We start from the raw sequence: 13475 nt of genomic DNA, 5'->3' as shown, positions 1-13475 counted from the left end.
GAAACTCGTTTCGATCATGTGGTCCAACGCGGAAGGCGCATCAACCACCGCCCAGCTCTCAGAGAAAGCGTCGCAGGACTTGCCCAAAGATCTTCCCGCAGAACCTAATGACAAACATGACAGGGAGACCAGTTTAGGGAAGGAAATTTCAAGCTTCGGTCCCAAGAGGATGTTGATGGCGCGAACAAAATGCAAAGCTGTGTATGCCGTCGGAGCATAAACGTCAAGAATTTGCACTGCTGGCTACGGTATCATTGCATGTGTCCTCTCGCCGTAGCTGGTCGAGGACGATGGTTTACCCTGAGAAATCACCGCCTTCGGAATGCAAGGCAGTGAGCATGCAGACCAAATAATGTGCTTGTATCAGCTGTGAAAAGAGAGGTGTGGCGGGTCTGACAGTGGTTACGTCGTTGTCGTTGACAGTCGATTTTTTTCGCGAAAATTTCTTGGTCGATGCCGCGATCAGTTGATGCGGCATCGCTCATTGCCTCAGACGCATGTCTCCCAGATGCGTTGAGAGAACTCCGAGTTGACGAGCAAAATATCGCCCGGAACTTTGATCTGCTACATGTATTGCAAGCCCACCCAACAAGACACCCAGGTTTTTACATGATAAACGGACGTAACGAAAAATGACGGCTCTCACCGTGCCGACCACCGAGTTGGCGCAATTGGCGGCAGTCCTGACCACCTTTGTGATTGCTCACAACTCTTTCGATACTCCCAGGGCCAGAGCCAAGTTCACGACAGCAGCGGCCTTCGTTTTTCAGTGAGGTACATTGATGTCACTTCGGATCCTATGGCTAACTACCGTCCTGGCGCCGATTTTCCAGTGGCAGTCGTCGTTCTGCCCACTTCATTCCATGCCGCAAGCGACTGAGTACTCACTCGACCGGGCACTCTCTCCAACAGGTATCGGTGCAAAGTTGCTCGAGCGCGTGTCCACGAGCGTGCTTCACGGTAACAAACGGAGTCTTCTGAGATGGAGCGAGCCCCCACCCCGTTCCGGTACGGCTAATTGGTCGTGCTTTCCCCGTCCGACACCTTGGCGAGTGTGTACAGTATTTCAAGCTAGTCGAGGACGTGGTAATGTCCAGCGAATTCGAAGTTCATGTAGATGCAGCGTCGGATGCTTCTGTCGCTGAGGGGAGCGTTGCAGGACCAGAGACGGACTCCGAATTGTGGAATGCCTAGTCGAACGCCAGAGGGCCGATGAGGCTTGCCAATAGGATTAAGGGCGCGAGCGTCGCCCTCAGTCGGATCATCTTGGTCTAACAGTCGATCTTGTGGCAATGGACTTGGAAGAGGTGGTTGCGCGAGCCCGAAAATAAAGCTGAGGGGGCAGGCGTCGTCACAGTAGATTGAGTGCTGGGTGTGAGCTGATGATCGCCCCCTACGGCTACTCAGCTCACCAAGCCACCTGGAGACTCGGACAAGCGCAACCAGGTCCGATGCGACCCCATTACATGTTCATTGGTACATTGGTGTGCAGCGACGATCTTATCCATGAAGATTGAAGTAAGGCCAACGTGGCAAGGCACACTAGTGAAATCCGCTTGTATTAATTACATGTATTAATCATGTAGCCACTCGCAGCGGCATATACATGTACATTGGTGGAGGTCGTTGAAGTGAACCGGCTAGGTAGGTTGAAGCAATCATGGGATCGGATCTACATCCTTCAGTATCATTTGCTTTCTGGAGGTGCGCCGTTGGTGCCGCCGAGGCCAGACCACGAACACCACAAACGAGGCATTTTACCATGAGGTGCAATCGATGCATTCGACGTGGGAAGGCTACGTCCAGGCTGCAACGTAGGAGAAAAGAAGGCGGCGTCATGTTTCGCTCGGTGACGGCTTGCTTCCGAGAGGATATTCATACCTGTTAAGTTACCGTAGTGAGCAACGTCCTGCGGTACATGTACAGATGTGAGGCTGCTCTTTCAAGGACACTGTTGCTGGAGAGAGCCATCAACAGAACCCCCGCAGCATCCCTTTGGAGTGGGGGTCAGGATATGTTCACTCTTTTTTAAACCCGCTTAGCATGGAAAAAAGGAAGCGGTCGCAGGATTGGGGTCTGCCTGACGGTGCAACTCGCCCCATGCGTCCCACTATAAATACAGGCCAACTTCAACACATCGAGGCTGATCTCAGCAACTTTGCCTATTTTGGCGTCCTTAAGGCCATCTGATCGGTTCCAGCGCTGTCAGCTCCAGCCCGACGATGACGCCAGCAACAGGTTCATCCGATGCAAGCGAACTCGGCAAGGCACCGAAAGTGCCTCCATACGTCTCTCATGTACATACAACATGTGCATGGTATTAGAGTGGGCTGCACTATGCGATTACACCCGACAACCCGGCAAGCGGATGTCTGTACGTACATGTACGGCACTGCGCTAAGAATTCGATAAGATACGGTCAAGATCGATCTCAGGACTTGCTTATTCTTTTTCTCGCGATAGCCAAGATGATGGCATAGTCGTTTGATGTTTTCTCCAACTTCAAGGTTAGTGATCACAGTTTCCGAGGCTTTCCATTTTTGAACAATGCTCGGACCGGGGGAATGCAGCGTTTACTCCAGCAGCTTACAGTGTATGAGTCCGTTTGCGCTACAGCTGTACATGTACAGCATAAAGGATGAGTCATACATGTCGTCGTAGCTTATTTCACTTCGCTTTTCGCGCCCTCGTGGTTTCAAGAATACCTCCAGCGCCTCTTCGGAAGATCTCGCTTCTCGGACGAAGTCCCCCCCCCCCCAGCATGGGGCCGGGAATGGGAGATGGGGTGTTTCTGTGCGCCGGGCACGGACGCGGCGCCGTGCCTGGTGTCTGCCACCAAGACTGATATCAACATCGCCGCAGCATGTGGGGCCTGGTGACCTCCACGTGTGTCCAAGACCCACACCAAGACGCAACGGACCTGGCGATCCCTTAGCGCCCAAGAAGATTTCATAGCCAAGGAGCACCAAGGACCTGGTAACCCTCGGAGCGCCCCAGACAAGCAACTACCACGGCGCGTTGACATGGTGAACCATCGCGCTTACGCAACCCAAACACCAAGCACGGAGGGCCTGGTGACCCCCCACGTGTTCAAGATCTCACACACCAAGACGCATCGGGTCTGGTGAGCCCCTCGCGTTCTCGTTCAAGCACCAAGCACAGAGGAGATGGGACCCCTCTATGCTCATGATTTCCCCTCCCCAGAGTGCAACACAGCAGTCCATATACGAACCTCTTGACATGACGGCCCGCTTATCGACAGCAGAAGGACCTCAGCAAGGCCCACATATAGCGGAAACGGAGCCACACGGAGTTAAGAGCTGGTCACTCTACACGTGAAGACCCGATACCGACGGTGGGACCGCAGCTGTGCCCGAGAGGGTTAACCCTTCTTAGCGGATACGGATGCTTACCGTGCAAGAGCAAGAAATACTCAACTTGGCGTGAAGACCCAGATCGACCGAACATGACCTCAGAGAGGATCCGCTGTAGCGGATATGGAACACCCACCACATGCAAGACCGAAGTGAAAAAATCTTCGAGGAAGACAGGCAGATCTTCTAGAACTGCCAAAGGCGTCTATAGACAAACATACACATCAAATAGACGGCCGATTAACGACAAGTCGTCGTGGCTTAGATTAAGAAACAATCTAACGTTGGCTGAGCTCAGGAGTTGATTAGCGCGTGGCATTTGAACATACTCGAAAAGAGATAATCGCTGAGATTAAGGCAATCGTCGGCCAGCTCCACGGAATTTCCGGACGAATTACCCTAGCTCCTTGTTTGCCTTGGTAATACATGGCTGCTTACAACAGGAAGCCTTAGTTACCTTAGTGTCCTCAAAGTATCGTCGGTCTGTCCTCCTGCCGAAAAAGACGGGTAAACACACCATGGTCGACATAGCCGGCATCCCGTTCCTACATTTGGGTAAGTCCGTTCTGATCGAGTTGTCCAGCGTTTATCTGTACGCCAAGTCTGCACATGTAGAACAGATAGTAGGCAATCTAGATCAGCGCTCAAAGCGCGTGTGATCTCAAATGTTACCATCAGCGCTCAAAGCGCGTGTGAAGGTAACATTTGAGATCATATCAACAACGCGTTGTTCGTGTGTTGTCGTCCAGCCCGTCAATGACGCGTCAGGGCGAATTGGCAGCCCGAGTTGTTGAGTTGGCTACATCCTTGACCCAGCAACACAGTCATCGGCGCTTTTGCATTCTGAAGGTGAGTGCGACCTACCATTTGGGACCGTCGTTGAAGTCCAAGCACCGGAACTTTCTTGCCAATAAATTCGGCGAGACACTGACTGAGCTCGTTTTTTGTCTGGATCGGTAAGCCACACCAAACCTCCACGAAGCGAGATCTGGTGGACGTTGTGGGGCGTGCACGTTTTTTTCAAATTGTTTGGGATAGCCAAGACACGGCGATGCAAAAGAGTCGCAAATTGAAGGAGTTCAACGCGAGGACGAACAAAAAAAGCAGCAGCCTGTTGAAGTACCGTGCAGTATTAGCATACAGAGGATTAGGAAAACGAAGGATAGCACGCAGAGAGATTCTGGAGGAGGAAGCCACAGGTGGAGAGAGTGTAAAAGCAGAAAAAAAATATGCCTTGCTGCTCACTAGGAGTTTGCAAACCAACCATTCTGGATTTGTAGAGTGTGACATTGTACTAAGATATACCAGGTTTAGTGTGCTGTGGCCATTGAGCTGAGCCGAGCCTTCACTTCAACAAGACTAACGGTGGCGGCACACGTACAACTGGACCACCGGGACCTTTTCGTACGGGACTGGACAAAACCATGTCGGTGGTGGGCTGGTCTCACCGTGTCGAAATTTTCGACTCGAAGCTCGTGTGTGCACATGTAGCTGTTGACGAGTCGAGACGACATTTGCACGGTCCTTACATGTTACGACGTCCCGATGGATTATCCAGTGGAGGATGATCCATCTCGTCCGACGCACGAATCGTGGCATCCAACCAACGTACATGTGCATTCTCCTCACACAAAGCCACGACATTTTATCTGTGCTTTGTTATCAACACGGTCGTTGTCATCGCCTCGGACAAGCAACGAATTTCGTAAACTTTAACGCTTGTGCCGCAGTGAATGCGCTCGCGGTGAACTCATGCTGTTTTAATCCATCGGATTTCGCTGTCTGTGGCTCCGCGCATTGACTTCCGCTGAATCACGGCCATGAAGTGGCAGTATATGCCTTTGATAGATTATCGAGGCCACTGTTGCAGGCAGAACTTGGCAGAACTATTTTACATGTACTATTGCGCTATCAGATCTTAAAGTTGGTCCCAATTTTCGTACACAATCCAAAATTATTGGTGTTCGTACATGTTTAATAAATACAACTGCCGGTACTCTGTTTTGCCCCCCCCCCCCCCCCTACTCCGACAAGTCAGAAATCCAGATCTGATACGTCGGCTATTATTCTCATGATGAGCTTTCGTGTTTCACCAAGTGTAAGAAAGTGTAAAACACTAGCGAGGGAAGCTGTCGTTGCTCTCGAAGGTTTCTTGCGGTGGTGTATTGATCAAAAGCGAGAGCTGCTGCCCAGTCCAGACATGGGAAGGTCTGTCCGTGCAGCTCCCAAGTCTTACCATTGCAGGCCGCACGCATTGTTCTACAGCCTGTCCGCACTTGAACATTGTTCTCATGAACCCACCACCCTCGAAGCTCCAGCAAGCTCTCACTTTTCATTTCGCTCCCTCAAGCGCACTCGTCGAAGCTCCCGTCTCGAAGCTCCAGCGTGCGAGCGCTGTCCTCCACGGAGGAGGAGGAAGATCGCTGAAGGAGTCCCGACACCCCGTTGTTCGCTGCTGAGGAGCTACCCGCTACCTCCAAAAATGCTATCCTTGGCGGCCCTCCCAGCACAGACGCGAAGCTTGAGGAGAATGCTGCGTCGACTCGAGAGCTGCTCAACGGATGTCACGTCATGCGACCTGCATGACGAGACTGAGCACCGTCCAAGTTTGCTAAAGACAAATCGTAGCAGAAAAGTTTCCTATTATAGTGTCGCCGTGTGCTTCTCTGGAGGTGGGGAGCGTTGCATGGTGATAGCCGGCTCAGGCATTAGCCCTTTCGGACTCTGTAGGCTACTTACCTATAGGACGCCCTTCGTGGAATATTGGGTTAACAAGCGACAAGCGATTTCCTATACATTTATCGCAGCCGCCAACAAAATGTACCGGACTTGTATATTTTTTTGGGAGAGGCTGCCACTTCGCGAATATTTAACAACTCCTTGTGGACAGGGCTCAACACGAGCGCAAGAAGCCCCTCGTTCGAAGGGTGTGCCTAGATCGCGATTCATCCATCAGTAATATTATGTTTGGTGTCGTCCCACTGACGCTGGCACTACCCTAAAGTATCACTATTTAATAGACTCGAGACGTCGAAGATCTACGTGTAGATCAACGCTAATTTATCTGGTTCCTTCGGGCTGGTCGCTCTATCATAGCGACAAACAGCTTGAAATGCTAAGCTGTCATATATCGATCATAACGATAATACATGAGCTGCTGTCATAGCTTAGTATTTTCGGTACCACGGTATGGGTCATGAATACCTATAAAAGCGAGGAGCGAGGAACGCAGTGGCCAAGCTTACGGTTCACGCACACGTTCTGGGCATTTCATATTCATGATATGACCCTGAATTCGATCGATGTAATAGCTTCAATGCTGAAAATACTATCAACATGACCAACAAAGTCGAGTCAAATATGCCTCGACTCCTCTCAATAATAGATTGCAATGCTAGTAACCCCCCCCCCCCCCCCCCCCCCCCGTACGATTTGCTTGCGAGTCGTATCGCAGCAGCAGCAACGTGCGTTGGTTTGCTGTGGTCGGTCTCTTCATTTCAGTAGCAGACCCAGATGGCTACCTTATCAGACACAATACCGCTAGCCATCTGTTACCCACAGTACTCCCTCTAAAGCGTCATAGCATATCGGTTGGTGGCGCAGAGTCAAAGGGTCAGCAGTGTGTCAATCTCCATGGCTTCGACGGACCTGCGCAAGGCGCTGTCCAAGTACGCGCTGCCCAGCGCCAATGAGCTGCGCCATCTGCGCGCCGCGGACCCCACGACGTCCTACCGCGCATCCTTCTTCCGCCTGCAGGTCGACGAGTTGCTGGCCGCTGCAGGCCGGAAGCCCAGCGCCAAAGCGGCCGCTGGTCTGCAGACGCTGCTGTTCCAAATGAAGGAGATCCTGCAAAGCCTGCAGGACCAGCAGGTTACACAGGACGCACTGCAGGCTCGCGGTCTGCTGGTGCGCAACCACGTCAAACGCAAGGAGATCGTCCTGCCCTTCCAGCGTCCTGCTCGCCTGGACATTGTAGGCAGCTACATCTTGCAGACCATGGCCTATGCCAGCAAGAAAAGCGCTGAGTACGGTGTCCTGACCGTGGACCTGGCGGTTGAAATGCCGCAGGACTGCTTCCTGCCCAAGGACTTTGCCAACTACAGATACACGGACAAGCGGAACCTGTACGTGGGCGTCCTGGCCGCCGAGTTGCAGGCCCATGGAGACCTTTTCCAGGACGTGACGCTGCAGGCTTGGCACGGAGACTACGAGAAGCCTGTAGCTTTGCTCAAGGTGAGCGCGGCCTTTTTGGCCGAGAACGGCTTGAAGGGGGCCAACGTCTGTGTCCGCGTCATCCCTGTGGCCACCCCGGGGCTGTTCAAGCTGGCCAAGTTGGCCCCGTCGAGGAACAATGTGAGGCATGAGCCCAACATGACGGAGCAGGAGATGAAGCAGTGCAGCACCCCCATGTACAACAATTCGATCTTGGAGGATATGATGGTGCGGCGACACACGAGAGAGCTCCACGCGGCGCTGAAAGAGGCCCCGCAGTTCTCAGAGGCGTGTATTTTGGCCAAGGTGTGGCTGCGCCAGAGAGGCTTCCACAAGAATATGGACTCGATCAACGACTTTTTGGTGTCCATGCTGCTGCTGTACTTGTACCAGAAGAAGCGGATCACTGCACAGACCCCGTCGGATCAGATGTTCAAGGTGCTGGTGCAGTTTATCGCTGTGCACAAGCTCGAGAGTGAACCGCTGCAGTTCCCGCCGACGGAGGGAGGCGTGGTGCTTACGACCGAGGGTATGCAGACGTTCCGCAGGGCGTACGACCTGGTGTTCTTGGACTCGTCCGGCCGTCTGAACCTCTTCGGCCGTGTGACGCAGAGTGCGTGGAAGGAACTGCAGAACGCGGCTGCGGAGTCTGTGAGACTCGTTCAGCACTGCACGATGGACGACTTCCGGTCGCTGTTCATCAAGAAGAACGAGTTCTGGACGCGGTACGACCAGTACTACTGGTTCCCCGCGCCCGCCCCCGTGGACGACGCCGACGAAGACACGTACACTGTGGAGGAAAAGCGCACGATCAATGATATGGGTCTGGAGCGCTTCTGGCTGCGCAAGCTGGAATCGGTGCTCTCGAGAGCGCTGACGGATCGTGTTAGTCTGATTCGACCGATTGCCGAGGACTCTGTTGAGTGGGGGGTGCAGGACAGCTCGCTTCCGATGCAGCGCAAGGTAGCGGTTGGACTGCGGATCAACTCGGACAATGCCTTGCGTATCGTCGATAAGGGCCCGTCCGCGGATGACAAGGTGGCTAGCACTCAATTCCGTCAGTTCTGGCGTGGCAAGTCCGAGCTCCGCCGCTTCAAGGATGGCGCTATCCTTGAAGCCGTAGTGTGGGAAGGCATCAGCACGGAGAACCGCCACCGCGTGCTCGACGCGATTGTGAACTTCATCGTGCCTGCTCACTGCCCGCAGCTCACTTCGGCACAGATCAAGACTTCTAACGCTGCGCTGTACTCTGCGCTTGACGTGGAGGAGCCCGCAGGGTTGAAAAAGGCGAAGGCAACCAACGCGTCGTTCGAATCTACGATGAACTCGGTGTCCAAGCTGTGGGTGATTTTCAACAGCTTTGCGAAGACGCTGCGTGGCTTGGACTCGCTGCCGCTGAAGGTCTCGGACGTGCTTCCGGTGCACCCTGCTTTCCGCTACACGAGCTTGTTCCCGGTCCAGCCGCACCCGCTGGCCTACTCGAAGGGTGAGAAGATGGATGCTGCGCCGATGGCTCACGTCAACACTGTTCTTGAGCCTCTGGTGCTGCACCTGAAGTTCGAACGCTCGTCGGCCTGGCCGAACGAAAAGAAGGCCTTGATGCACGCGAAGACTGGGTTCTACGTACACATTGGTCATGAGCTGCAGTCGCGTCTCAAACTGCGTTGTGAGGTGGCTAAGGACTGTGTGGACGTCTTCATGAGCGGCTACGTGTTCCGTCTGGTGATTCGCAGTGAGAAGGAGCTAAGCGTTGTGACTGGTGCTGCCGGAGTGAAGAAGCTGGCTCTTGTGCACTTACCAGAGTACGTGTCCGCCAAGCGTGAGGCCGACTACCTGTCCAAGCACTCCAGTACGGTGCATGCGCTGCACACGAAGAACACATCTTTTGGCCCCACGGTTCGATTGGTGCAGCGATGGGTGGCGGACAAGGCATTGAGCAATGTGCTCCCCATCGAGGCGGTGGAGCTGCTTGTGGCGGATGTGTTCCTGACTACGGCTTCTACGTCCACGCCTCACTCAGTTCTGTCCAGCTTCCTCCGCTTCTTGAAGCGCGTTGCGAGCTTCGACTGGCAAAATGCCCCGTTCATTGTGGATTTGAATAGCTCCTTGGACGACGACAAGCGTCGCGAGATTCTGAAGCGCTTCGAGGCCTCTAGCACGAGCCCAGCTACTCACCCCGCCATGTTCATTGCCGCAGATTACGAGGACATGGACTGCTTGTCGAGCTGGACGCGGTTCACACCCGACAGAGTGGTTGTGCAGCGGCTGATTTCGCTGGCCCAGGCTTCGTACAGTGTGCTGGTGTCGTGGCTGGCATCAGGTGCGTCATCCTCTGGGTGGAAGGCGGCTTTTGCCTCGTCGAGGAAGGAGTTTGACGCCATGCTCCAGCTTGCCACTGAGAACCTCCCAACCAAGCGGATTCGTGTCGACGGTGACAAGAAGCACCCGTTTGTTGCGCCGGTGTACAAGAACATGGACCTGACTTCCGTGCCAGTCATGATCGGGTTCGACCCTGTTCAGGAGCTGCTCCAAGACCTGCAGAGGTCGTTCGGGCATCTTGCCTTCTTCTTCGTGAACGGCGTCGACACGACGGAGATCCTGATCACGTGGAAGCCGCAGGCTTTCCTGCCGACCAAGTTCCGCGCCATCACAGCTAGTTACCAGATCCCCCTCCCCAACACCGACGCGGCTGAGGACGACCTTGACAACGAATCTACCCGCAGCTACGCCGTTCCGAACATTTTTGAGATCATGTCAGACATGCAGAGCATCAGCCATGGCATGGTCGTCGGCGTCGCACTGCAGCCGTTTGAAAGCGCATAAGGTTCATACAGCCACAATATAGATGCATTTTGATTGTCTTCTTGGTTTCTTTGGACGGATGTCCTGTAGTGAACTAATTAATGCACGCGTGATCTCTGCCATCGCTGTTCTCAAGTTGTCTCAAAACTATGCTTGCTGTTGGTACAGATCGCAGACACAATTGCAATGTGGTTGGCTTCAAGTTGGACTACACATAGCCTTCTTGCAGCTTTCTTGAACCGTTCGAGCAGAACCATTTTTAGGGCTGAGCGCTTGGAGCTCATTCTCGAAAACACCGAGAGTAGGAAACTATGGATCGGTTGCGAGCTGCTTTTGATGAAGTGGCTGAGATCGTCAAGTCGGCGCTGAATGGGGAGCCCAAGTCACCCGTGGAAATGCTGCTGGACGAACATTTGCCGGTGGATGACGAGGTGTTGGCACCATTTTCAACCAAGAAGCAAGTAACGGGAATTCCCACCTCCGTTATGAACGAGTTGGCGTCGCGCACCGACAACGTGGTGGACTGCCCGTACATCCAAGGGAGAATCTGGGAGATCCTCATCGACCATCAACAGAACCCGAACCTGATGAAAAAGGTGAGCTTTTTCCGCTGGAGGACGCGCGACTTGCCCAGACTAACTCTTTGGTGTTGTCCAAGGCACTGAATTTGCTGCTCTACTTGCTGATCAACGGCTCCCAGCAAGTGCTCAGAGACTCCCGATCTCCTGCTCGATGCTCGTTTCTCGTCGAGTTGGCTGCGGAGTACAACAAGTACGAGTTCGAGCAGTACGAGTTCAGCCAAAACCTGGATGTTGGCGCTGGCGTACGCAAAACCGCAGCGGAGATCAATGCTCTGCTCGACGACGACGATGCTCTGCTACAAGCGCGCCAGAAAGCTGAAAAGCTCCACCAAAGTCTGTCATCGAGAGGCCTACGTAGTTCTTACCCGACACCGAGGGCGGACAGCTCCGGGATGGTACGCCACGATGAATCCCGGCCACCAGCATACACCGACACGCCGTCTTTTGGCTCAAGTGCTAACGATGATATCGCATCAAGAATCGTCACGCATCCACCAGAAGAGAGCGAGAAAGAGATGCACTGAATTGCCAGGCAAAGAGCCTAGATAATCTTCGCGTTTACTATTTTTCACTTAGCGCTTTCATCACTTGGCTGCCATGGACCGCAGGTACCCCATATCGTACTGACTGCGGTCGAACTCGCACTTGTCGGTCTCCTTGACAATCGTGGCTAGCATTTTCTTGCGTTGCTCTTGGGATTGACCCGTCGCGACAGCAGAGACCAGTGCCTTCGCTGACTCAAAGCATTCAAGCGCCTTCTCGTAGCTGTGCAGTGCGTGGTAGAGCTGGCCCGTGCGAAAGTGGGAGATCGCTCGGTTGCTGTCCAGACGAAGTGCTTGCTCGCAGTGACTTAGCGCCATCGTGTAGTTGCGCTGCATCTCGAGGCAGCCGCTTGCGATGTTCAGGTGGCACGACATCTCGATCTGAACGCGGAGTTGCAAACGTTAGCTCGACCACAGATATACTGCGCAGGCGGGGACGAGTAAACTCACCTCGGCGATAACGGAGGATGCTGTTTCCTCATTTGCCGCATATATCTCAGCGCGTGCTCGCAACGCTTCAATACAGCCCAGAACAACTTGGTACTTTGTCGTAGAGTAGTCATAGAAGTTCTCAACAACCAGCACATTGGCCTCTTCGAAGACCCACTCGATGCGTTCAAGAACTTCTCGGAAAGTGTGTCCCTCGGTGCTCCTGGATACGGCACTCTGGATCGCGTTCTTGTCTGTACGAAAAAATAATTAGTCAAGGCTCGCACATATACTCTGTATATTACGTATATTCTCACCGCTGCTAGCATCGCCCTCAGTTAGCAGCTTCGTCTTCACTCGTTCCAGAGCTTCCATTGCGTCGACATGATCGGAATCCTGTAACAAGAAATAGCGCATTAGCATCAATAAACACCGTGACTTCGCCTTGACAAAGCACGCACCAGGTTGGTGATCCGGCTGTAGTGCAGCATAGCCAACAACGGGGCGTCCATCCGCTCAAACGCTTCGCCTCGCTTCAGCCACGCCGATAAATGCACGTCATCTCGCAGAAGCACTTCCTTGAACGCCTCCGTAGCCGCCGCCAGTCGATCTCCCGCAAGATCGCAGGTGCCGATCCCCATGTACACATCTTTATAAAACATTTTGACGATGGCCATCAAGTCGTCGGCTTTGGGCAGCGGCTCCGCAGCTTTCTTAACCGCATCTGCCTTCTTCTCATGGCTGCAACTCTGGCCACACGAATGTCCGTCCTCCGCGTCCTGCTTACCATGATCATGACTCTTTTCATGCTTCTTTTCAAGCTGATTCGACGGCTCCTTCCCAAGCAATCGCGCCTGCTCTTCCTCAGCTTGCAGAAGCTGCGGAGCCACCTCCTCCAGCTTTTTCACAGCACTCAGAGCCTTCTCAAAGAGCTTCTTGGCCTGCTCCCAGCCCTTCTCCTCCAGAATCCTGTCCCCAAGTCGACGGTTCTCCATGATTTGCTGTAGCAGCTCGTGCTTGTGAGCGAAGAGCGCGGCCTGCGTCTGCAGCTTCGCCGCCTTCTCCACGCTCTCATCAGCTCCACGACCCGAGTTCTTCTTGTCTCGACCCTTGCGTTTCTTGGCCTTGAGAGCCGCCACCGCCGCCTGCGCCGCCAAGACGTCGGCCGACTGCTGCGCTTCCTGCGTCGCCGAGCTCTCGACGCGCTCCTTGGCCTGCACCTGCCGTTGCTGCTGCTTGTGCTGCGCGTCGCGCTGCTCCCGCGCGTCCACACGCTCTAGCTCTTTCTCCACGTCGAACTTGGCCCACGCGGCGTACGACGCGCTGCTCATGGCTCCAAGCGGCGGCTCAGCCGTAGATATAGACGGGCAAAGTGCAACGATTAAAAGGGTCTGTAGCAACCTTCTCCAGACACAACAGCCAAGCAATAGGCAACCACTCGATTCATCAAAGTAAAAGCAAGCTAACTTATGAGTGTGCGGGGCAGTGCAGCCAGAATCCCAGCGTCATAATCCTCCCGTCTTTGCTGCACATGT

At 53.9% G+C, this 13475-nt stretch overlaps 3 protein-coding genes across 4 annotated transcripts; 2 read left to right on the top strand and 1 right to left on the bottom strand.

Moving 5' to 3' along the window:
- Positions 1-7007: 7007 nt before the first annotated feature.
- KRP23_5469 (Nucleolar protein 6) lies at positions 7008-10409 on the top strand (the record flags this gene model as incomplete). 2 transcript variants are annotated; one of them, XM_067890538.1, is made up of 1 exon in its annotated part: positions 7008-10409. In XM_067890538.1, the coding sequence occupies one exon, from the start codon at positions 7008-7010 to the stop codon at positions 10407-10409; it is 3402 nt and encodes a 1133-aa protein (XP_067747077.1). The 2 variants fall into 2 exon arrangements, with proteins under 2 accessions (XP_067747077.1, XP_067747076.1); XM_067890537.1 differs by having other exon boundaries at positions 9081-10409.
- A 290-nt stretch (positions 10410-10699) lies between these two features.
- On the top strand, positions 10700-11493 carry KRP23_5468 (Epsin-3; the record flags this gene model as incomplete). The annotated part of the gene is made up of 2 exons (XM_067890536.1): positions 10700-10984; positions 11047-11493. 2 exons carry the CDS (start codon positions 10700-10702, stop codon positions 11491-11493), a joined length of 732 nt encoding a protein of 243 aa, XP_067747075.1.
- A 60-nt stretch (positions 11494-11553) lies between these two features.
- Positions 11554-13271, bottom strand: KRP23_5467 (uncharacterized protein; the record flags this gene model as incomplete). Its single annotated transcript, XM_067890534.1, has 4 exons — positions 11554-11892; positions 11962-12194; positions 12258-12336; positions 12402-13271. The coding sequence occupies 4 exons, from the start codon at positions 13269-13271 to the stop codon at positions 11554-11556; spliced, it is 1521 nt and encodes a 506-aa protein (XP_067747074.1).
- Positions 13272-13475: the final 204 nt, after the last annotated feature.

Source organism: Phytophthora ramorum (genome assembly GCF_020800215.1).
Source record: "Phytophthora ramorum isolate Pr-102 chromosome Unknown Phyram_PR-102_s0004, whole genome shotgun sequence".
Lineage (NCBI taxonomy): Eukaryota > Oomycota > Peronosporomycetes > Peronosporales > Peronosporaceae > Phytophthora > Phytophthora ramorum.
Note: the sequence above shows the minus strand (reverse complement) of the source record. Positions and strands in the feature narration are given on the sequence as shown.